Source organism: Plodia interpunctella, chromosome 11 (genome assembly GCF_027563975.2).
Source record: "Plodia interpunctella isolate USDA-ARS_2022_Savannah chromosome 11, ilPloInte3.2, whole genome shotgun sequence".
NCBI lineage: Eukaryota > Metazoa > Arthropoda > Insecta > Lepidoptera > Pyralidae > Plodia > Plodia interpunctella.
This window is the reverse complement of record NC_071304.1, coordinates 2,652,406-2,677,750: the sequence shown is the minus strand read 5'-3', so window position 1 is coordinate 2,677,750 and position 25,345 is coordinate 2,652,406. Positions and strand designations below refer to the sequence as shown.

Here is a 25,345-nt window from a genome sequence, read left to right as displayed (position 1 = left end):
ATATTATTGTGTATAACAGCTACATCCCGTACAACAGGAGCGGAGCCAAGGGACACAGCTATCATATTTATTTTATCTAACTCTTATTGTCATAACCCTGGAGCGAGATTCCAACTGTTGTTTCTCACACGGGAGCCAGATTCTCAATCGAATTTCTAAAATTTTATCAATTTCCTGATGTTCCTGATGTTCACAGTCAATCCTAACTAATATTATAAATCAGAAAGTAATTTTGTTCGTTACCTCTTCCCGCTCTATCTACTCGACCAATCTTCTTGAAATTTTGCATATATATAGTTTGATGTATGGAGAAGGACCTTTCATCCCGGAAGAATAACTGCTCCCGTGGGAAATCCCGTGGGAAATAAATCAAATTAACTTCAATTTCGTGAGAATCGACCCGCAGCGTTGATACCTATACCTTTTGCAATAATTTATTTCATTAGTTACTACTGTGGAATCGACATTCAATAGACATCAACTAGCAAGTCATCAATTTAAAAAAAAGCCGTGTCTGCTGTACTTATGGCCCTAGGGTATATTGTAATTTACACGTTCCATTGAAATGAGGTCTTAACTATAGAACAACATACCATCAATCTCGTAACAACATAAAAACACGGTAACTCGCGTTATATTAAAACGTTAGAATAGTTATTCATATGTAACAGTTATATTTCTATTACTTTGGGCTTCGAAGGCGTTTGTGGTCTAACTATGTTTTAATTATAGGTGCCAGAATGTTGTTAATAATTAGCTATATGTATAATACAAGGCTTGGACGCGATGCTGCGTTTGAAATGGGCGAGTTGGATAGGTAAGTATAGGTACTTACGTATTGTAAGGTAACTTTATTGCACCAAAAACAAGATCAAAATGTGAATAAAACAACTAGAAAAATGCACACAGCCTACCTTGAGGAAAGGAGATGTGTATTATTGTGCCTTATAAATAAGTTGATTAAGTTAGGTTAGTAAAGTATATCAGATTGTTACTTGCACAATCTGGAATATTTTACTAACCTAACTTTAGCCAAAGCAAGAGGAGAATAGGAAATTAGTTCATACGGGCTCCTGAAGGCGGCTAGAAGCCTCCCTCCGCTTACGTTTCTCGGCAAAATCGAAGATATTACAGCAGATCCAAGGGGTCAGTGCAAAGGTAGAATAGGATATTAGTTCAACCGAGCTCCAGAAGGCGGGTTTATCTTAAATTTTCTGCGTAATCAAAGGTAGACTACCTTTGATTATGCAGGAAATTTAATAATCCAGCTTGTGCAAGTAGCCAGTGCAAGTGGAGAGTTGGATATTAGTTCAAACGAACCTCCAGAGGGCGGCTTGACGCCTCCGCTCACGTTTCTCGGCGTAATCGAAATTAGGCTGGTAATTAGCCCCGAAGTGCTTGAAAAGGTTTAATTACATATTAAATACCGGTAACATTACATACCTAACACGTTATGTACGTCCGTATGATTAATGTGAGTAGGTAACCTTTGTTTTCGTCTTGGTCTCTTCATAAAAATCTTCCTAGTCGATATTTTTTTTGTATTATCCAAATTATTTTTACAAGTTTATATAGATATGGTAGATCATATCGTATTATGTTATCCCGTGCGAAATTCGGGATAGGGATAAATATGTATTTTAATTATAGAGGTTATTGCGTGATTGAGTGACAAATATCGTCATACACTCACATTGAAATATTCGCATTGATAATACTTATTATTACTAGGATTCGGGATTCTACCCAAATTATTAGAAGAGCGTTACATAAATTCTAAAATAGGTACTGAAAAAAATAAGAAAACCCGCCTCCTCTAACAGGTGACCTATGTGATCGCGTCAATACGACCTTTGTCAAGTTACTACTCGAAGTCAATAAATTTTGAAGAAAATTGCAGATAATTACAGTATAGTAGTACCATTTTTCAAGCCAGCTGACAGGTTACGCGAAATAGAGAATAAACAAATTTAAATATTCATATAAAATAGGCACACTTTTAGAACGCATCTTTCACGTGGCGTAACTGAGACGGCAAGGCGAGGACCATGCACGGAGTCTTAAACTTAAATTGGCTACTAGACTATATATAAAATAAATAAATACTTATAGGTACTTATTTAATATAAAATAAGTAAATGTCAGTTTAATTTATCATTCTTGTTAATTACGTAATTTGCTATTTTTTTTTTCTTATGAATTCAATTTTTTGTTTTTGACATTTTAAAAAGTTACTAATTTGACCTAAATAGTTGGAATCTAAATATACTTGTAAAGAGATGATAAATAAATAAATAATAAATAAATAATAATAAATAAAAGAGGAGAAAGCGAAAATAAAGTATTCGAAAAATTATTTTATTGTAGTTGTTGACTGACCATACAGCATACCTAATAACTTTTGCAGGCTCATATATTTTGCCATATGTCTCGCACTTGCAACAATATTCGCAGAAGACAATTCAAAACATATTGCGAGCCAACAATTTGACGCTCTCACGAGCACGTCAAATGGAGATATTAACGCAATTTATGATCTCTAACTGCTGCTGGATAGCGCGGCTAGAAACTAATAACATCTAACCTATATCAATAAAAGCTATTAACATCGATCAGCGTAAGTATCTGTCCGGGTATTACTTCAAATTAAGTTAAACGCCCCGCGCCTGGCGCGATTCGCCCGCGACAGTAATAACAGTCTGCTGAGACGCCCGCTAGCACCAATACAACATGGCTGGCGGCTTTACAAGATACTGGAATATTTCACAATTTTATTTCAAAAATCTCTGTTTTAAAAACTACGACAATAGATTACTATTTAAATAGTAGTAATTTAATGTCGTTATTTGGTAGCTAAACAAAACGCAAATTCAAAATTAGAACTCCATCGACCATAGCCTTCATCGAGCTCAGTGAATCTTCATAATTCGCAGCTGTAGTCTAGTGGCCAGTAACACTATTCGTCTCGCTCACTCTAATTGCTTGTTCGGACCCCTGAATCCAATTAGTAGAGCGGGACCTGGGTATCCTGAATTTATTACGCGGCTCTTGTTTAGTTTGCTGGTCTTTTTAATTGAAACGTAGTGCGTAACTCGCGGACGCTGGCCGGCTAATGAGCACTGCTGCTTTGGGATCGTTTCAGTTTAACCTTCTAATAAAATTTCGGATCTATTTTATTCAACCAAATTGAAGGAATGACTCCAGTCGTGTAGTCGGACAAGATTTTTCCCTTTGAGTCAGATCATCAGAAGATGATTAGGTAGGTTTATAGGTACTAAACCTAATAAATAATTATTGTAAATAGGTACTTATCATACCAATTAGTACACGTACGAATAAAAATGATGAAAGTAATTAGGTACTTAGGTACCTTACATCATAGTGCATAGGTTGATAAGGTGTCATATAAATTAATTGTATTAGAAAGTATTATAGTTTTCTATTGGACACAGTTGCCACAATTTGTTATAATTTCAATAAACTAAAACTGAAAGCCTAAATAATAGAAAAAATACTTCAAATAAATTTTGATTTGTAACTCTTTTTTTCTCTCTTATTTATCATCGCATAAAACAATATTCTTCAAGCTACAAACTACTAGCAACCGTGTATTTACAATTTACAACACGTACCTACTCTTGTAGTTGTAGAAATTTAATTATTGCTAATGCCATCTAGCGTCGAATATATATTAAAAATATTTTCCAACGACATCTAGGGTCGAATAGACCGATATAATATCATTTTATATGCTTTTGATTTGCTTTTGTTCACAAGTCATTCCATGTCATTCATTCACATTTATTTTCAAGACTTGACTTGACATATAATACAGATTGTCAAAGTGTCAAATAAAACAAAATCTGAAAAAGTAGCGACGTGAGTGTTGGGAGAACATACAGAGAAAAACTTTGTTTCTTCTTCTTGAATTAAAAATTATCGCAATCAGCCATTTTTATGGTGCTCACACGTGAAAATAATTCGACAAATATGTGAGTATAATCTGGTATTGTCAAAAAGATTTCTGTGAATGTCCATATGGAGCACTGTAGTTTCATTTCAACTTTCACAAAATATTGTTTTTCATTTTGGTGTTATTCTAGGAGTTTTGTGGATTTGGCGACCCTGACTCTCCATCGAAGGAATGAATTGGAAACACGGATAAACTCCTTTCTCGAAAAAAGTGATCAAGCTATAAATTATATTAAAAAATTAGAATTGCAGGTAGATGTTTACTTTTCACTATTTGAGCACATTTTATAAGTTTACCTTCATGCGAATAATAAATGCATCGACATTATGCACATATATTACTCTTTCACTTTAATATATACATAAAATATCTGTCTGTGTGTATTCATAAAGCATTCTATTCTATTAATATATGTTACCCATTTAATTACCTTTGTGTATGTAATGTTTTACTTAACATTGATAACCTATACAATCCAAATAATTTAAAATGGAGCTTCTGAAATTAGTCACAAGCATTGCAGTAGTATTTTTGGTGTCACCTTGGGTTTACAGCTCAAGTTACATGTACGATAATGCATTCTTCTGTTACATTTACTTCACCTCTTGTTTTGTTTTAAAATCACATCATAAAACAATACTCTCTGACCTGATATTTTGCTTCGGTTTCAGCATTCAAATCTAGTTTAAGCTGTTGTTAATGATTTTTTTCTTTGCAATAAAAAAAAATACTGGAGCTGAAGATTTGGTTAGCTAAAACTCAGATTAGTTTTATTCAAAATAATATTTGATACTATGTATTCATATAGAGTAACCTTCACTATTTTAATAGAAAGGTACTACTTTGACTTAACTACCCTTTAATAAAAATTCTGTCAGTTGCCTGCCATCTCTTTCAGTTGGCTTAGAGTTATGCAACTCTTCAGTCTATGCATAATATGTTAAAAATTGTAGGCACAGAGTCTAGTGCAGTATCTGAACTGTGAGCCATCAGAGCTAAAGGATCAGTTCCTGTCCTGCATGCGTCAGCTGGATGAGTACATTTACCACATTACCGACATCAATCTTGCTCTTGGTAAACTAGGTATGTTTGTTTTATACTTTACACTAATCTTCATTTGTAAGATACTAAATACTGTTTTGTACACATAAAGAGATGATACACATAAAGAGGTTTTCGCATTATGATAAAGAACTGTTGTATTGGTTAAATTATAAATTTATTCCATTACTGAGTGACTAACTGACTGACAACACACAGCAGAATACGTTGGGTCCTAGTACAGTGTAGGGGAGCATTAAAAAGGTATTTCCTGAAATACCCACAGGAAACGGAGTTATGTAGCTCCAACACTTACATCTAACAAACTAACCAGGAAAATGCTGAGATAAGAGAAGTATTCATTTGTGTCCCCAAAATTACTTTCAATTATAAATGTCAATTATAAACAGTATAACACTGTATACAGTGTTAGGAACATTAATTTGACTCAAAAATTTTCAACAGAAGAGACACAAAATGTGGACTTTACTCCAGTCCTGGACATAACAAGCAAATCGGTGCAGAGGCCAAGATCGTCTACATTCAACATCATAGATGTCCTCAGTGACTCGACACCGTCCCAACCAATGGTTTGCCAAAACCTCTGTCCTACGAAGATAGTGAAGAAAGTGAAGACCCCAAAGCAAGAACAGGTGCTAATAGAATTCTCCAGCACGTCGTGTTCTTCGGAAAGTGTGCCGGTGAATAAGTGTGAGGATAAGGAGGTGCAGTGTGAAGTTATGGCTGATTTTGAGAACCTGACAATGAATGGTGAGCTTTTTTATATCGTCCAAAATCCTTATGACTTACAAAGCACAAAGCACAGACAAAGCAAAGACAAACAGCGACTTTATACTATGTACTACATAGTATGAAACATAGTCACTTCCCGCATAGTATACTCTAGTAATCACTACATAGTATGTAGTGATTACTAGAGCATAATACAGCCACTTTCTAATAATATACAATTAATAGCCTTTTTAAAATGTTTTGGCTATAAAATATGTCTAAGCTCGGTGTGGCTTATGGCAAAGTCCTACAACTACCTCCATTGGTCTCTGTCCAGAGTCATTCTAGTCCAGCTTAATGTCTTTCCACCTTGATGTGGGGTGGACTTCTTCAGTCATCTCTAAAACCGGGACAGCCACTCCCTTAAAACTGCCACTCTGATGATCATACATCTCACACTCACATTCACATACACATTTCTAGGGTCTCTCTTTTCATCATCATTTCAGCCTCATTCCACCTTGTTAACAAATGAAAATATTAGTTGGTCTGTAATTTTTATAGGGCTAATGAATAAAAGTTAAATACGTTGAAAAGTACAGATGGTGAAATACGTGTATTAATCCAGAAAGATGTAGGCACAGGGGGAGAAAGAGAGCGCGCGGGAAACAAAACCAAAGACAAACATAGACAAAACTAAAATGCTGCTACTTCCAACATACCCATGCTGAGCATTCCTTCGCGTACGCCTTTGTCTATTCTGAACATAACCGTAATTTCTAGAAGGTTCAATAGTCAGCGGATGCAATCTGCCAGCGCAATCCATACTGCAGAACGAACACATGTACCCGGCAACCATCATGAGCGTGGATGGAGGCTCTTTCTGGCTCATCACTGAAGACCCTGACATTGTGTGCCAGTGAGTTATATCCTGTATATCTTTGACATTATTCATTATTCCTTTTAAACCATTTACGAAAAACGATACTCTAAATTTACTCTTCACTCTTCCAAATTAACCGCATTTTAACCTGTATTCTCACAATATGTATCATATTGTACAAAATGTCTTTGGCGTCGTGTGACTGCCGCCTTAGAATAAGGATACCTTGAGCCAAATCTATTACGTTGACAGCTGAGTGACAACAACAGCATTCCCAAGGATGGTAGATATATATGCCGGACATAGATACCGACTCCTCAAATCTTTCCATAGATGTCGTTATTTTAGGGTGGAAACAACACGCTATATTATATTACAGGCTAATGAAAGACATGACGGAGTACTACAAGGCATGCCCCGTCATTTTGTCTATGAAGGAAGTGACATCACTGCACTACTGCGCCTTGTACGACGAGGAGAGTAGCGCATACTACCGCGGCTTCTTCATCAAGCTCATTGATGTAAATACATTACTGTATTATATCTCAAAACTATAAGAGCCATGCCCCATTGTTCAGTCGTGCTCTGTTGCAACGTCGCAGCGCTGTAGCTCCGTTGTTTTCTATAGGTTGAGACACTGACGTAGTGCGTTGACGTACGTCGAAACTACATTTTCCGCGTTGTCTGTCGACGGACGTCAAGACGACGGAGCTCTTATGGTTTCCTTCTTGAGGGAAAAAACTATACAAAATTTCATTACATTTGATCGGCTCTTCAATACATGTGTTGCCTAACTATATTATTTAGGTATCTCCGCAACCGTTCACTGCACCGACACGATTTTGTCGTACATTGAATGCAAGATGATTTCTCTCACAACAATAAGAGCTTGTGTCGAAAACGACATTTAAGTAAAAAAAACTTATTTTTTCAGGATTAACGAGAAACTAGTTATGTTTTAGGAACTATATTAGAGCAGTTATTTTTCCGGTATAGAAGGTACCCTATGTCCTTCTCCGTACTTCAAACTGCATGTATGGTACTGGTATCAAACACAAATCCTCCTTAGACTACTTGGATACATCAAAACAAGCAACTTTTATTCTACGACTTTTCGTAAGTTATAGCTTTTTTTTTTATATATAAAAAAAATACAATCGAATTTGCGATTCGCATCTTAACTCCCAAGGAACATTAGACAGTAGAGTAGCGTTATGTAGCGGAATCGAACATAGAGTTAACGTTTTATAGAAACAACATTAAAACTAAAACAGGGTTTTTTTTTATTTATTACGTTTAGACAAAAGTCGTAGAACAAAAAATATTAGTCTGTATTTAACTTATGCGCCTTTGGAAGGTTATGCGTTAGATACCAGAAACCCTGTATAAGATATAATAGGTAACGAACAAACAAATTTACTTTCGCATTTATAATATTAGCTGCGCTTTCAGGATCTAGCGGAGGTGTTCCTAGTGGACACGGGTGAGCTGCGCACCGCGGCCATAGACTGCGTGCAGCCGCTGGCGCCGCAGTTCTGTGACGTGGCGCCCTACGCGCGCTGCTGCCATCTAGCGGGGGTAACACACAACTCTGTCTCTTGTTTAGCAACTTTCGACAAAGTCTCTAATGCCCGGCCCACAATGGAGAATGTTATTGTTGATGTGAAACGATACTTTTATCTTACAAGCCTTATTATGTTAACAATCGTACCATGTCTTTTATAATTTTCAGCATTTTTACAACATTATTAATAACAAATTACTTTTGTTATTAATAATGTTTCAATTTAGAATATACCAGCGTCCCGTCCCGACTTCGCTCGGGTAAAAATATAATAAATTGTACATCTAAACCTTCCTAAACGGAATCACACAATTTACTGGTGTTTTCACCAGTGAATGTTACCGCATGAAAATCGGTGTAGTGTTTTTGAGTTTATCGCGAACAGACAGACAGGCAGACGCAGTAGAGGACTTTGTTTTATAATAAATAAGAAAGAACAGGTTTAAACTAATATTTGTTTTATTTTCAACAACAAGCAGTACGCATATAGTTTACATGTCAGAACTCAACGAAAAAAACGGAGTGTACGTTCCTTGGGGAATATAGAGGGGGAGAACTTAAAGGGTTTACCGTAAACATAGTTTTTGACTCGAGCTTCGTTGTTCACGTCATTGTAGATAGACACAATGGGCGGCGACTCCCAGGACCTGATGTTGCGGCTGGAGCAGTTCATGAAGAACTACGTCGGCGTCCAGTGCCACATACAAGTTGACGACAAGTAAAGCTCCTTTCAAAATTATTTATTCAACTCGGAGTGATATAGATCTTTATTGACGTCAACAATTTACTTAGTTGACGAATTTATAAATGACTAAATATTGCCCGGGGCCTCGCGCCCGTGAGAATTTTAAGATAAAATATAGCCTATCTTGGATAATGTGCCTTCCTAATGGTGAAAGAATTTTTCAAATCTGTTCGGTAGTTTCGGAGATTACCCGCCTCAAACATACAAACTCACAAACGCTTACCTTTTTATAATTATAGTATAGATAATAATTGAACATAATTTATTTTGATAATCCTAACTAATATTATAAATGCGAAAGTAAGTTTGTTACCTCTTCACGCTTTACTTGCTCAACCAATCTTCTTGAAATTTTCCATACACGTAGTTTGATGTACGGAGAAGGACATAGGGTACTATTAATACTAGTTTCGGTATGAAAATGACATGAGTCCTATATTTTAGTCAGGTTTCATTCTACTCATGTACAAAAATTTCAAAATCCGCTACCTCAGAATCACCTAATTATCTCAACAAACGTGGTTTAAATAAATATATAATAATAAGAATAATACTTTATTTCAACAACTTTAAACACGCACATGTTCATAACTACACAAATTTAATTATTGATGCCAAATGTATTGTAATTTTGACCATTTTAAAAATTCTATTTCTTTTTTCAGCTCATCGGAATCCCTAGGCGTGTACGTGATAATAAATTCAAAGGAATCCCTCAATGAACTCATGGTGCAAGAGCTGGCTTTAAGTATGCAATCTGTTTGTCTATGGTTTTTACGAAAAGTCAAAAAAATGACATCTAAAGCTTACACTTCACATGGCTATTCGTACTATTCCAAAAAATCGACTTACATTGCTTGTTTTTGTCAGTTATATGTCATGCATATGTCAATGCATATTTCAAATTAAAACCACAAGATGAGAGAGGTAATAAAAAGTACCTCTGATTTCAGTTGAAAAGGGTCTGAAGTCAGAAACGAAGGCGACCCAGGGCCCCCCAGAACTGGTGGACAGCAATATCGAAATCCTGAACTGCCCAGAGTACGAAGACCCCGTGGAGGCGGTCACGGTGAGTACACATTTTAAATAATAAACCGCTTTAGGTAATGTTATATATTGTCATATGTATCATACACGAATGTGAGAAGCCCACATCCCTGTCGTGTTTGACTTCTGTCTTCATTTGAATAAACGTCTGTGTTTCCAACCATGAGTCGTTTCACTTGACTCGATATACAACAGATGGATTAGTGCGAGTTTGCATTTCACTTCTCACCATCAAATCGACTGTCGACCTCGGAGGCCGGTGAAGCTAGAGGTCCCGGGTTCGATCCCCGGTCGGGTCATGATGGAAAATGATCTTTTTCTGATTGGCCTGGGTCTTGGATGTTTATCTATACTGTATGTATTTGTTATAAAATATAGTATCGTTGAGTTAGTATCCCATAACACAAGTCTCGAACTTACTTTGGGGCTATCTCAATCTATCTTAATCTGTGTGATTTGTCCTAATATATTTATTTTAAATAAAAAAAAATAAAATAAAATAAAAAATAAATAAAAATCACGACGCAACGACAACCACACTGCAATGTGATTGGTTCCCTGCGTTCGCCCACAGGTAATGCCATTAATAAATGTCATATTAGTCTAATTACTTAAAATTTATAAGTTTACTAGCTTTTGCCCACAATTTCGTATGTGAGTAAAAATCGGTTTCCCGTGGGAATTTCGGAAATCCCTTCTTAGTACTCCCCTACACTGTCCTAGGAACCTACACAACAAATTTCAGCCTTCTACGCCCAGTAGTTTCCGTTGGACGGTGTCAATCAGTTCATACTAAAAGTTGTTCAGTGATGTATAAAAAGTCAGTATGTCCTTGTGTATGTAGTAATGTATTATATGCCAGGGCTACCACAACCGCGACGAAGCCGACATTTGCAAACACTACAAGGGCGGGCCCGACAAAACTTGCTTCAAGGGCGCGCGCTGCAAGAAGAAACACGTCGTCAAGAACCCAGGTCAGTAATATCTCTCTCTTAAATCATTTATTCAGATATAAGACCTTTTTCAGGTACTTTTTCACGACAAATTTTATATTAGATAGTGTTTTATTAACAAGTTGTGAAAAATTCATAAATTAATACATAGTACTTTAGATACATATCTCTGTTTCCTGCCTACCGGGTGTACAAAAAATTGGTCGATATTAGTACGCTAAAAAATGAATTTGCGCGAAAAATTGCAAATTATAATATATTTTTGTAATTTATCTAAAATGTCACAACAACATAATGTTCATTAACTAAGTAATATTAACATTAACTAAATAATATTAATCTTAATATACTATAATCTACTATTATTCTTTCCCACAGATGGGTGGACTTTAGACAAAGTTGATGCGTTCGTGTGCAGGTCTTTGCCGTTGCCTGCCCCTGACACCTGGCACAAGGTCGTGGTGACTTGCGTGTGCCACTACAACCGGGTTTATGTGCAATTTGTGAACGAGACAGGTGAGTTATTGTCTTTCCAGTCATACTTCAATGTTTCATTCTTTCTTAGGATATTTTATTCAACTCGACTATAGACATCAGTTATATGACTGTTACACACACTAACAATCGAACGTGACTCTTACAACTGCTTACCGCCATCTAGTGGCAAAACGCAAACACACTAGCAAACTAGATAGTCAACCAGTGTGAATGTTTCTTCACGAATTTTCCTTCACCGACATTCTTCATGTATGTATGTGTATGTGAAGAATATGAAGTGGCCCTGTCCTATGGTGGTAATAAATCTAAAATTTTCCTGGGCTTGTATTTAGTTTTAATGCTCTTTATTGCTTATTAGATTTTAGCCGCGGCTTCCTCCGCGTTTATTTCGTGCATCCGCTCTTAAATTATGATTGTCAATGATATCTCGGGTTCTAAGCAACGTGTCGCGATGAAACCTATACATGATTTTATGTTAGACCATCTCATCATATAACTGCAAAACTGTCAAATTCCATCATAGATTTCTGTAAATTGTGCATTAGCATGACAAAACTATCGTTTAGATTGAAACTGAAATTACAAGAACTAAATTTGGTTATTGATCGTAATTATCATATATTTGACACAATAATTGACTTTCACCAGAGGAGCCAACAGTGCCAAGTTTCGGAGTGGTTCTACCGCCCACCACATTGTCCGCTTTAGTCCGAGATATGAACAGTCCAGCGTCGCGGATGGCATACAAACCTTTAACGGTGAGTCCTCAAGGTGATACATAACTGCACACTAGCGCCACCATCACATTTTTACCAATTTCTTTTATTTATCAGCGAATATTAAAAAATCCTATTTCCAAATTATTCTAGATAAAGGAATTTATTGCACAATTTTATAGTTTTCCATTGCATAATGTAGCCACAGTCTACTAAACCGAAAACGGTGGCCACAAAAATCTTCTTAGAATCTTATCAAAAGAAGTGGTTAAATTAAAGGTTATGGTGATAACAATATAACTTTTAATTTAACAAATTTTTATTTAACTTTATGCAGCCAACCAATCACAGTGTGGCATTGTGATGCGAAGTGATTCTGATTCGTTTGGATTGAAAACTCACGGTTCGCAAATCACGTTTCACTATCGAATAATTCAAATGAAACCAATCACATTGCGGTGTGGTCGCCGTCCCGTCCGAATGCCACAATGTGATTGGTTGACTGCGTCTCACTTCGAAAAGATTCCATTTATGAAACATGGTTTGTAAACCTGTTTCTATTTGTTATGCCTCATTTAGGCTCAAATTTCTAGGTTGTTTTTGTTGTGATTGAATTTAATTGGTATCAAAATATAACCACTAGCGACACCTATTTTATAGTATGTGTACTAAGGTTTTGCTCTAACCATAGATTTGTATGCCATTGTATATATTTTTTGTAGTTACAAAAAGTATGCGGTATACTTTTGAGATAAAGTTAGTCTGTGTCTTTTGAGATAAAGTTAATCTGCACTGGATAACCAAACGTGTTTTACTTTAGAGTTTTTGTTGGGAGTTTGTGGCTGTTGATTACTTTTTGAATTACTACTAGTTTTTGCAATTGGATTCGAAAGGGTGCTTTCCCAAAATTCCTTCGTGCACTGTAATTCGTGTTCATTTGATCCACTATACAATCTGTATTCATGAAAATAATTTTATAACAAGCATTTCTAAAACATAGTCGGTACGTAAAAATTATTGTATTATTTCAAGAATATCGGTAGAGAATTTCCGAGTCATTATATAAAATTTTCAAAAATCTTCAAAAGCCTTCCAAATTTTCAGACAATGCCCGCACTGGGTGAGATGGTGGCAGCGTTGTACCCACTGGACGAGAACTGGTATCGTGCGCGCGTCGTCAACTACTGCAGGGCCGACCAGAATGTTGAGGTCAGTTCATCGTCTGATCTAGTACACACATCACTACATAGCTGAGCTTCGCGATGGCTGACCCGAGTGTCAACTCGTGAACGGGGAACTGATCAGCTTGATTCTCATATATTTTATATTTAATAACTATTTTTATGTTTAATAACTAAGTAATAGTTACTAGTTTTTTATCAGCATTCGATCACAATCAAAACTGTTATTGTATACTTTTTGACTATGTACTTTGAATATTAGAAAACATATTATGTAAGAAACAATGGTCAGTCCTTCTGGCATGATAGAGACACGCCTTTGTATATGATAAAAACCGCATCAAAATCCATGCAATAGTTTTTAAATTTATCGCGAACACACGACAGATAAGGTAGAGGGCTTTGTTTTATAATATGTAAGGATAAGAATTAAGAAAATATATACATTTTATTACTACATCAAGTATAGCGGACAAAACTTTTCCAGGTGATGTACGTAGACTACGGCAACGTCGTCTGGGTGAAGGAAAACGAGATTCGGGCGTTGAACCCTTGCTGGGCCTCTCTCCCGGCGCAGGCGCTGCGCGCGCGCCTGGCGGGCGTCAGCGCGCGCGCGCGCGCGCACTGCGCGCTCTGGGCGCGCGCCAAGCGCGAGCTGCAGCTGCTCGTGCACCAGCGACAGCTGCAGCTGCATGTGGTGTGAGTGTCGTCTGCGTGCTGACTGCAAGCTGTGACGGCACGAAACATTTTTGGATATTCCTTAGATATTGCTTTTGAAATTTTCCGTATAAATTTTCAAGGAAATATCCAATATTAATTATAAATATAAATATATTAGGACAAATCACACAGATTGAGCTAGCCCCAAAGTAAGATCGAGACTTGTGTTATGGGGTACTAACACTATATTTTATAACAAATACGTAAGTATAGATAAACATCCAAGACTTGGGCCAGTCAGAAAAAGATCATTTTCCATCATGACCCGCCCGGGGTTCGAACCCGGGACCTCTCGGTTCAGAGGCAAGCTGCACCACCGAAGTGGTCAATTCAATACCTTGAATGACTTAATATCGGATATTTCTTCCCTTGGTTCAACTGGTTTGATGCTGACGACATGGCCACTCTATACTCTGTACTGTCAATCTATACTATAATATGTAATCACAAACGCTTACAGATAAAGAGGTAAGCGTTTGTAATTTTGTATGTTTGAGGCGGGTAATCTCCGAAACTACCGGACCAATTTCAAAAATTCACCAATAATGTACCTTACATTATCCAAGATTACTATAGGTTATATTTTATCTCAAAATACCCACGGGAGCGAAGCCCCGGCCAACATATAGTTTCAAATAAATCTCTAATGCTCTTTGAATATTCCAGAGGCCGCGATTACGACGAAATAACAGTGGAGCTATTCGACGACGAAAAAAATATAGCCGAGGAACTCGCCAAGTCGGAAACCGTGGAGCTTGAGGACTACTCCATTGAAGACGACACTAATATCACCCAAAAATTGGTCGTCCCCTGATATGAGGACGAATGTGCTTTTGTAAGAAAACAAAAAAGAAGACAATTCATTCTCTGGCACAATTTAAATTTAATATTAAGTTTCGATATCGAATAATTTGATTCCTTTTCTGAAGAAATGTTGATCTTTGAACAGCCGTTTTCATAATAAGAACATCTTTTTTTAATGCTATGCACACACTGCACACTTCCGCTCTTTTCTAACAAATAAAAAACAATATTTTGTCGATATCATTACCTATTTTCTGAGTATTTGATTAGGCTCTTGGAAAGACATAAAAATATTTTTTTAATCATAAATGTTCGTTATATAAAATACTATATTTCAATAAATAAAAAAAATCATTTCACCCCGAGGTCCGGGAGAGTGATCGGTCTATCGACTCGTCACGATAAGAAAAAATCGAGTAAACTTTCGAATAACGTTGACAAAATTTGAGATTATTCCATTTTTTACGACTGATCTGTGATGAGATCTGCTAAGCAGTTATTTTTGTAAAACCTATAAATGAGGTGACAATATTGGCATTATAATCCTAATATATACGTTAAGTAATATACATTAGATTAGTCAGTTATGTTGATTTGACATGGTTTATTCAATAGACCATTGTATCGGTGTAGCTTCATTTTTACATTTAAAAAAGTCAATTTTACGCACAATTATTTTCTACCATAACTTCAAAAGCTGTAGAGAGCAATTGCACGCTTAAACAAATACTGAAGTTACATTTGGTACTTCATTTGAAAATATGATTATGTATAACGAATGAATGGTATTTGATTTGAATTACAAACCAATCGGAATCTAAAATAGTTTCAATAAAATGTACCGGTGTAAAACTAATTCAAGTTATCAAATCTCTTAACGCCGATATCTGTGACGTTATAAAAAGGCTATATGCATTATCATATAGCACAAAAAGCCTTGGCTGTGTAGGTTTATGTAATACGAGTATATAATTAGTTGTACAGAGGATAGGTAGGTATATATCTTTTTATACTTATATTTGCAAGCTGTTATGTTTCATGTGAATCAAAATTTTGTTGTATACATAAGTGTATCTTGTTTATCACGTTCAAACAGTCATGTAAGTAATTTAAGTTTTGATTATTAGTGAGATCTCTAGATCATCTGTCATTATGATATCTGCAGGAATGTACCAAACAAGGTTAGCATCTATAGATCAACAAAAAATCCCATCTCATGGAATCTATGTGGCGTATTGAACTTAGTTATTTTCCGCAAATCTTATGGCCGGTACACACCGAGTGCATGCGCGTTTCCATATTTTATGGAATGGTGACACATACACGCGTGCACATTTCCATACAATCGTGCTGCATACGTACTGCACACGGATTTAGTGTGCACGAGCCTTTAAGACCGCAGCCCTCTGTCGTCCTCCGTTGTTTTAACGTCTGTCGACAATTTGGAGGTTCGACGTACGTCGACACACGTCAGTGTAACGGAGAATGTGACGCCAGGAGGATTGGAACCGGACCCTTAGGTCACACAGTAACAAAATGTACAAATTGAGTATATAAAATGTTGATACTGTTGGTCAATTTTTCTCTGACACAAAATCTGATTATGGATTTTAAATATTTAATTTCAATATTGTGTGTCCGGTCTTCAGTCTAAGACAAACTAGTCAGTAAGGCAATAAATATTATGTATGTATATTTTATATATGTGTATGTTTGTAAAATTTTGCCTGTGATATTGTTAGATCGTAGTATGACGCAGACCAGACAGAAAAATACGGATTTTGCATGCGTATCGGATATCGGAAATAGGCTCCGACGCCGAATTACTGAGGAAAATACCGGGAAAACTCTCAGATGAGAGTGAGTTGGTGGAGAGTGGTGGACCTGACCGACGCCCGATACGTACTTAGTAATATTCTAATTCCATGTTTCCGTGTAATTATGTCCGAATATAATGTTGTCAAATTGTATCCAAGCCGTACGGATGTTGTTTTTGCGTAAAACAACATCCGTACGTTGTCACAAACCTTCCGGGGACGTGCGCGCCATTTTGTATTTGTGGCGTTACGATTCCATATAGAATAAGCAGTCGCTGTGTACCGGCCTTTAGTCCATTGCTTTAGTGGAGAACGGATATAGAAAGTAGGTAATCGCTTATTAAGTCAAGAGTTTATTAAATATACTTTATCAAATTGTTAGATATTATTAGTATTAAGTTCTAATGAATGTTGACAGTTGAGAATTTCCGTGTAATAACGGGATACAAAGGAAGGTTAACACGTTGAGTGTTACCAATTCGCAATACATACATTTTCCTAACAACAAAAATATGCAGCATATTTTTTCAGCAATGAAAGTGAGTTTATCCATCACCTACCACAGTAATAAATTTCATTTAAATATGTCTAGCAATTTTTGATGTATAAATGGTGTAACCAACCTGACTTTGTTTTACAAAGAATAGTATTATTGTTAAGAGCAGCGTCTTATTATAATAAAAATATTTTTCGAATATATCACTTAGTTTTTATTTCCAAAAAAGATTTTCAATAACATATGCACACAGACTACTCTGCCCCTTTTAAGGCACTTCCTCTCACATCTTTTACGCCGCAAAATAGGTAATAATATACGCCGCATAATAATATTTCATTTGGATAAATATATCGAATTGTCAAAAAAATAAATTAGGTAAGCGTTTAAAATTACGAATTAACATGGCGACATAAGAGAAGTCACACATTACTATCGTCACACCGCCATAGATCAACAAAAAGAAAAAATGCTTATGTACCCACTACTAAAGTTTTGCGAGAAAGGTTTATAATCTTGAGTTGGTTGATCACTATTCATTTTAGTTCATTCGCTAGTTTCACTTATTTTTCAATTTCATCAAAATCTAATAAGATTTATAACAAATAACATAACTCTTACAGGTTTCTTTATTTTCGCTGTAGTACCTATTGTGCTGTATTAAATTCAAATCAGCCAACATCCCTATTTATGCAAGTGCATGCAGTTACATCACAACTACTGATCGGTCTTCTCATTTACACTCAGTGATCAGACTCAATGGGATACTTCTTGTCCTAAGCTATGAAAGTAAATATAGTTCCTCAATGTGTAGATTACAGTTTTTAAAAAAATTCAAAATATAATTAAATGACTATGTGATAATTATATTTCAAAACTACCTTAAACTATTTATATTACATATTATTGAACACTCCAGGCAAAAAAAAAGCTTTCACCTACATGTATATAAAAATGACTAGAGATTCCTAAATACATTTTTTTATTAGCTTACAGTGATAAATTAACTTTATTTCAATAAATCTGGCATGTAAGGTGATTCGATTGTGTGCGTTACTCCAGCTAGAAAGTATCTCCTACAGAAATAGGAATAGAACCTATAATTAATGCCTAATCAGCTATGTAGTTGATTAGGCACTAATTAGGAGGCATGCCTAATCAGGCATGATCTCTTAAACCATTACAGGTAATTTGTTTCATTATAAAATTGAGATTATATAGCCAACAAATACGCTCGGGTGAAAAAAACTCGTAAATTATAAGTATTTTCATAAATCTAATTATATGTTCCATGAGCACAAATCAAGAGCTACTTGTGTATATTTAGTCTACATGCGTACCTGTAATGGCTTATTGTAAAACGTTACTCCAGCAAAAAAACTCAGTATCTCCATAACCTAAACACGCACAAATTATATTTTCGCGGTACATACTTCCACACACATAAGCTACGTGACCATAAATAATATTTATCTCTCTAATTATTAGTTTAAAATTTTCTTGCTAGAATAACGTTACTCCAGCAGAAATCGTTTTTTCCATTTAAAAAAAACTACAACAGGCACAAATGTTTTATGCCGGGCACATACATAGCTGATTAGGCACTAATTATAAGTTCTATTCATATTTCTGTAGGAGATACTTTCTAGCTGGAGTAACGCACACAATTTGATTGACAATCAAAAAATATTAATTGTTCATTGTGTATGTTAAAACTTTTTAGTTTGATTTATTAAATACAGGATTGAATTTCTAAACATTGAATTTGGCAAAAATCTTCAAAAACCATAACTAAATTAAAGCTAAGACTAGTTGTAAATATCTGCAACAAACAGTTTTGGCAATTCAGATTCTAAACGAATAACTCTGACAATAGACGTTAGACGCAAATTGTTAACAGGATTCGTGTTTTTTGAAATGTAAGTTTCTGGCGCAATGAATGTGCTATAATACGATATCAGCTCGTGAGACTTATCTCCATCCAAATCTGCAATCATTAATGATTTCTCCTGATATTCCAAGTCAGGCTGGCAAGTAGGCAGAGCTGCTTGAGTGTCGATGGGGCCACGGACACAAATTTGTAGTATATCTGTCTGACTGATATTTACATTGTGCGTTTGCATCTTATCAAATGAGACGAGGACAATCCTCTCGGAGATATCGTGAGCTGTAAAATTACTGTATTTTATGAATGAGGATATGGAAGCCACATTTATAGTAGGCCGATAATAGAATAGGTCATAGTTGTTCTTTGGGCTTTGGTTTTGTACATTATATTTGATTTCATTTATCTTCAGTGCACCCTTCGCCAAGTGTGCACTGTTCCACTGTCATAACTTCAACACAAACCCTCTAATAGAGTTTGCGAAAGCAAATGAACTCGGGGTCATAGCAAAGACATGGTTGGCAGAGTACTCCCAGCTCACATTAGTGGTTCCATTTCTCTCCAGCAAAAGTTTTATATTAACTCTGCAAGAATAGGGACACTCTCCAGAATTTTCCACAATGATCTTTCCAGGACCATTTGAGAATGTCTCTCTTGTATTGCCAATGTTTTTCTCTAAGCTGAGATTGACTTTTTTTGGTGTTGAAACTGGAGGTGTGTGATTTGTACTTGGATCAATTTTTAGCAGTTTTTTGTAAAGAGTATGGAATGGAATTGATCTGACTGCTTTGGTAGTGCCATTTTTACAAATATAAGTGATGGAGTCTGATTCAGCAAGAAGTTTAACTGATAAGCAATCATCAATCACCATTGGTTCTCCAATGATATTGCCAGTTGCTCCTGACACTATCACCAAATTATTATGGTTTGGATTTGGAGAGACTGTTGCTACAGTCAAAAGGTCGTTAACTTTGTCCTTATCAATGTCCTTCATTAATATTGGGAAATCAATGGCAACAATGTTTGTGAAAATTTGACCATCTTTATGGATATACCAGTAGTAAGTCCCGGACAGAGGGTTTATGGCAGCTAGAAGGCCTTTTGAACCTGAGAACAGGCAATCCTTTTGTCTGTCCCTGTTAACGTCCAGAAGATGGCAGTTGATTTCAGTAGGTATCCTCTTCTCCCTGATGTACCAGCCTACTTTTCCTGATTTACCAACAATAAGTAGTACTCCATTGACATTGTTGTTGTCATCAGTCTCGTGTTTCATGTGGTTACCTCTGTAAATTAGTATTAAATTCTTAGTATTCGGTACAGCCCCATCAACAATCTGCACAGATCCAGAAAGCTCAATATCGTCGTAGGGCAGCTCCCAACTGGTCGTTTTGTCATGCCATTCAGGGTTAACACAGGTGCCCACTTCAGAACAAGGAATACCCCACAAAAATATAACCACGGTGAAAATACAAAGCAGAATAGAAGTGATGAAAGCGAACCGTCGAGGCAACGACATCTTATTAGACATATCAGATTGCAAAAAGCTGACATTGTCCATCGTGCTCTCGACAGTGTTCACGTTAGTATTGAACTCGTCCATGTCACTGAGGCTGTAGTTTTTGGAAGAATGAAGACCGCTGTTGAAGTCTAGATTGTTGCAACTGTCTGCAGCTTTGATGTGAGCGGCATTTTCCAGTTTTTCGTCCTCGGACTCGGAGTCTGAGAGAATTTGCTTCAACGGTGCATAAATGCCACCGTTCCCATTTGCAGACATGGCGTTTTTCAATAAAGTTAATACATCACATCCTCATTAGTTCAAATGTATTATTTATTACAAAAAAGATCAAGACTTGAAATAAAATCAATAGCCTCGGTACCTACAAAATCTTCAGCGATTGTTTTTTCAGCGAAATTTGACATTGACTGACTGTTCACATGATGACATTTGTGACAGTGACAGCAGGTATTAATTTCAAAAATTTCTCAAAAAAATGTTCGACTGTGTTTTTTTTTTACCCAATCCAACAGCGGTAACACCCGCACGCAGAGCCCTTCTAAATCTATGCGGTAGGTAACCAAAAAGTATTTTTAGATTTCGAAGGGCTGCGGGCGTATTGAATATTATAAATGATAAAAGTTCTCGTGTCGATAACTTTCCATTCTTTAATGCTTCGTTCAAACTGAGGCGAATACCGCACGGGACGCGGGACGCGAATCAGCGTTATTCGCTCGCTCGCTTAACCTTCCAAACTGAGGCGAATCCCGCACGTCATTTTAGTTGATTTCTCAATAGGAAATAAAAAAATGGGTCTATTAACTGAGTACCTACCTACTCAACGCTTAACTTTGGAGAGTTTCACACTTATATACCCACATTACGTAAAGATACTTACCTACTAATTTAATTATTTACTTACTTTTTATAAAAATAATTCAAGGTTCAAGTTCTCTTCGAAAAATCAGTCGCTCGCTTCATTGCGTCAATTTGAACACGTCCATAAAGGATAGCTGGCACAATCGGCGCGAGCGAATCGCGTCCCGCGCGGTATTCGCCTCAGTTTGAACAAAAGTTATAGCTGTAGCCTGTATGGTTTGCAAATTCGTATGTAAGGAGTCTTCGGATATTTTCAACCGATTTTTAATTTCTTTCAACAGTAATACTTCAAAATGGACAAATTTAAGCTATAACTCTCTCATCTGAACGTTTTCCCGGTTTTTTCTCAGCCACGACGATTCACATCGGCATCCCTCCATTGGCATAAGTTATAGGTAACTATTTTTATTACTATATTGATTTTAAATAGGTAATAAATTCTCAAAATTCACACGGGCAGTGCTCCCAGCAAATCAGCACATAGGGGGATAAAAATGAAAAAAAAAAAGTCCAGCTTATACACAGAAATGTATTTGTTTTCTGTATGTATATAAATTATTTGCAGTTCTTTTCATACATTACTCTACAAAAATTAAACACAAGTTTTTTCTATTATGTCACACTTATTTAGTTGGTGCCTTCCCCTTACAAAGCTGTATAAAAATAATCTTGTTTTAAAATATAAATGATAATATCCACCCATATTATGAAGTTTCACACAACGACAAGGCGTAAGAACTAAGCCGCATGAGTGAATGTCAAGTTGAATGAATCACACGTGATTTAATTTTTGCCCGAAAATGAACAAGTCTGTTTAACAGTTGGACCCGCCATTTTGACATTCACCGCATGGTCGTGTGTTGCCCTATTCTTCTTCAGATAATTAGATATGAGGCTGACATAACTACACCATAAAACCAATGAACAACTTTATTATAGTAGTACAGTCAACTGCATATCAAATTATCCTTTATGAGCCATGGCAACACCGGCGAATTTTCAAATATTTTGGATAGGTTTTAAATGTACCGTAAATTCATTGCAAATTCGCCTTTAATTCCGCCGCAATAAAGTACTAAGGGTAACTTGACTTGCAGTCGATTGTTCCATTAAGCTCAGTATGTTAAACTATGTTTCTGGAGAAGATATAGACGACGCAAATTATAACCATTTCGCTCTCACGCGATACTTATTCGTACGAACGAAAGAGTAAGCTATTCGGAGTCTCATTTGCTCTCTTGGTTCAGAAACATAAGATCGGGTAAGTAATGAAGTTTTCAAGTACATTACAAAATAAATTAAAACTACGAGCATTATAATAAATTGCATTAACATATAATGTTTTATGCATTGCCTAATGCATTACTGGCCATTTATATTAATGTACTCGAAACTCAAGACCACTGGTTTTATAGTTTTAGTTCGTAACACAAAATGATATTGATCTATATAGTTTTTTGTTTAACCGAGCTTAAAAACTTTTATTTATTATATAACGATGGATAAATACATAAATACTTAGATACAATATAGTGGAACCTAAATACAATCTAATTGAGATTATGTAAGGTACACAATTTATTCTATATTAGTGATTGTCACTAACCTGCTATTCTATTACACACAACCATTACATGGTTTTAGTATGTCACATTACAGTTGCATATATACCATTTTTAGAGACACTAGCGCAAAAGTGGCCTAAATTTAAGATATGCAGTATGACGCTAATTAATTTGTAAAATTCATTAATTAAAAAATAATTTTCATTACATATATGTAAATAATATTAGATATTTTGGGTTAAGCCACTTTGGCGCTGATGGCATCTAGCACTATATTTAAAACATTTTGTAGTCTTCAAACTTATGAAGCGAACACTGCGGAACGCGAGAGCGCCATTTTTCGCACTATCTCTTTCTATTCTCACAACCTCTCACTCTATATCCGCGAGTGCTCGCTATAAACCTGTTTGGCGCGTAATAAATATATATTATTTGTAAATGGTATAGTCGCATCTGCCTATTTAAAATTTAGCAAATAAATAGAAAACAAAAACAAATATTTACATGTTCAGCCTCATACTTCCGTCTGGTTACATTTGCGGCGAATTCGGTTCGATGGCACTTATAATTTATAACTAAACTTTTAAGGCGCCAGAGGGTTCGGAGGAAACATAGACAATCTAGACTTAACAGGGATATAGGAACAAGATGAAGTTATAGCACTTCACGAATCGTTATTCACTAAATCAGAATATTCACCAAAATTTGGCGGAAATCTTACGATCTGTTGAATATCGCTTCTTTCATCAGTACGCCGCACTATAATATGAAACGGAAATTTAAAACAATTTTTCTAACTACATGTCATAATAAAGTGAAGATTTGTAGTCTTCTATGCCATAGTGAACGTGTAACCTAAAACTTAAACGAGAATAAATTAATAGAAATATAGCTCTATAAAATAATGTGATGATTTCTTAAGACAATGGACAAGAATAGGCATTAGTGAACATTTTACTTTAACAATACAGTAGTGGAGGCCCTTATGCATTATTGCAGCATAAAATGATTATAAAAGGTAAATTTTTAGACCAAATTCATTGAAAGGCTTTGGAAGTCGGCGGTAGATTTAGTTTTAGGTTTTTAAATTTTTGACGAATTTTGATTAAAGAATTTTGAAGTTAAGATATTTTATAAAAGCCATTGTAGTTACTTTAAATAGTAAATAATACATGAACAAAAATCGTTTTTAAGTTATCTTATTTGTTTATTGTCTATGTGTGTTACTGTGTTTGGATGTACATATTTAGTTTTTTTTTTACAAATGATTCGAATAAAAATTACAAAAAAAAGCTTTTACATAAAATTTTCAAATCTTTTTTCAATTGAATATTGACTAAAAATTTACCTTTTATAGTACAATGTCATTCAGCAGGGGGCATTCGTACAGCGATACATTTAGACAATCATCAGTCTTTCTGTTGTTCTCATAAATCATCTCTATATACAGACAGAATCAACTTAAAAACGAAATAAAATTTGCGTAAATATTCCACTAAATACCATAGTTGAGTCCCATATTGAATACTTACGAATAATACAGTTTTTATTTTTTTGTATAAATTAATGTTAGTTTGCTAAAGGTTCCGGCCCTTTAATTCTAGTATCCTGTACTAGATATTTAAATACAATGCATTTGTACAGATAGAATACGATATTATGATAATGCGCGTACGCACAACGCCATGTCACTTGAACTTTAACACATGGCAGTAGGAGTCAAATTTCAACGGCATTCTTGACGCGTTGATCGTAGGCGCTTGCACGTATTGCATTCCGCGCGCTCAGTTCCACAAACTAATATCTTCAGCATCGGTCTGATGCGATTTGACTAAATAAATAACTAACGATTAAAGGGTAAGTTAGATCGAATAGGGGTATTCACCGAGATAGTCTATAAGGGTTGAGGGGAGAGGAAGAAGTCGGTGTTTGGGGGCACACCAGAGTTTAGGTTTGAGAGGGTTGGAGTCGAGGGCTTTGTGAACCGCCAGCCGCGCGCAGTGGAGGAGGCTGGGGGGCGCCTTCCGGTACGGGTTCCGGAGGAGCACGGGGGAGTGCTCGCAGCCCTCGCGGTTGACCCACACCGTGCCCAATGCCCCCCGCTCACCCACCCGCGTGTAGTATTGGATGAGATCTACCACGCAACGAAATCGCGGCATGTATTTCACTAGTGGCCTGTCACAGTCTAACCTGAAAAGATGAACAGAGTAATGTTAGAATTTATTATTGTGATAGAATTATTTTTGAATAAGTTTTTTTTACAAAAAATTAATATATCATAGTTAGTACAATGCTTAGTCATAGAAACTGAAGCTATTTGGGAAATTTCAACTATATAGAATAGAGCAATT

The 25,345-nt window shown here is 35.9% G+C and overlaps 3 protein-coding genes across 5 annotated transcripts in view; 1 reads left to right on the top strand and 2 right to left on the bottom strand.

Annotated features, from left to right (window-relative positions):
• krimp (krimper) overlaps window positions 1–17,373 on the top strand; it is a 228,711-nt gene extending 211,338 nt beyond the window's left edge. Inside the window, exons 1-16 of one of the 2 annotated variants that reach the window (XM_053751793.1) lie at window positions 3,847–3,992; window positions 4,104–4,224; window positions 4,927–5,056; window positions 5,480–5,785; window positions 6,530–6,665; window positions 7,009–7,150; window positions 8,082–8,207; window positions 8,811–8,911; window positions 9,604–9,686; window positions 9,892–10,007; window positions 10,848–10,959; window positions 11,317–11,454; window positions 12,085–12,194; window positions 13,257–13,361; window positions 13,821–14,032; window positions 14,720–17,373. In XM_053751793.1, coding sequence (XP_053607768.1) covers window positions 3,958–3,992; window positions 4,104–4,224; window positions 4,927–5,056; window positions 5,480–5,785; window positions 6,530–6,665; window positions 7,009–7,150; window positions 8,082–8,207; window positions 8,811–8,911; window positions 9,604–9,686; window positions 9,892–10,007; window positions 10,848–10,959; window positions 11,317–11,454; window positions 12,085–12,194; window positions 13,257–13,361; window positions 13,821–14,032; window positions 14,720–14,867 — 2,121 coding nt within the window. In that variant the 5' untranslated portion in view covers window positions 3,847–3,957 and the 3' untranslated portion in view covers window positions 14,868–17,373. Of the gene's footprint in view, window positions 1–3,846; window positions 3,993–4,103; window positions 4,225–4,926; window positions 5,057–5,479; window positions 5,786–6,529; window positions 6,666–7,008; window positions 7,151–8,081; window positions 8,208–8,810; window positions 8,912–9,603; window positions 9,687–9,891; window positions 10,008–10,847; window positions 10,960–11,316; window positions 11,455–12,084; window positions 12,195–13,256; window positions 13,362–13,820; window positions 14,033–14,719 lie in introns of those variants that run through there. The other variant, XM_053751794.1, reaches the window with a different exon arrangement.
• A 376-nt stretch (window positions 17,374–17,749) lies between these two features.
• Window positions 17,750–20,982, bottom strand: LOC128673741 (uncharacterized protein). Its single transcript, XM_053751796.2, has one exon. The coding sequence runs from the start codon at window positions 20,827–20,829 to the stop codon at window positions 19,501–19,503; it is 1,329 nt and encodes a 442-aa protein (XP_053607771.1). The 5' UTR covers window positions 20,830–20,982; the 3' UTR covers window positions 17,750–19,500.
• A 962-nt stretch (window positions 20,983–21,944) lies between these two features.
• LOC128673749 (suppressor of cytokine signaling 2-like) overlaps window positions 21,945–25,345 on the bottom strand; it is a 28,876-nt gene continuing 25,475 nt past the window's right edge. For both annotated transcript variants that reach the window (XM_053751812.1, XM_053751811.1), the window contains exon 4: window positions 21,945–25,184. In XM_053751812.1, coding sequence (XP_053607787.1) covers window positions 24,857–25,184 — 328 coding nt within the window. In that variant the 3' untranslated portion in view covers window positions 21,945–24,856. The remainder of the gene's footprint in view (window positions 25,185–25,345) is intronic.

What these genes read in the sequence shown, in the direction of transcription:
- LOC128673741 (XM_053751796.2), bottom strand. Translation starts at nt 20,829, where the DNA reads ATGTCTGCAAATGGGAACGGTGGCATTTATGCACCGTTGAAGCAAATT.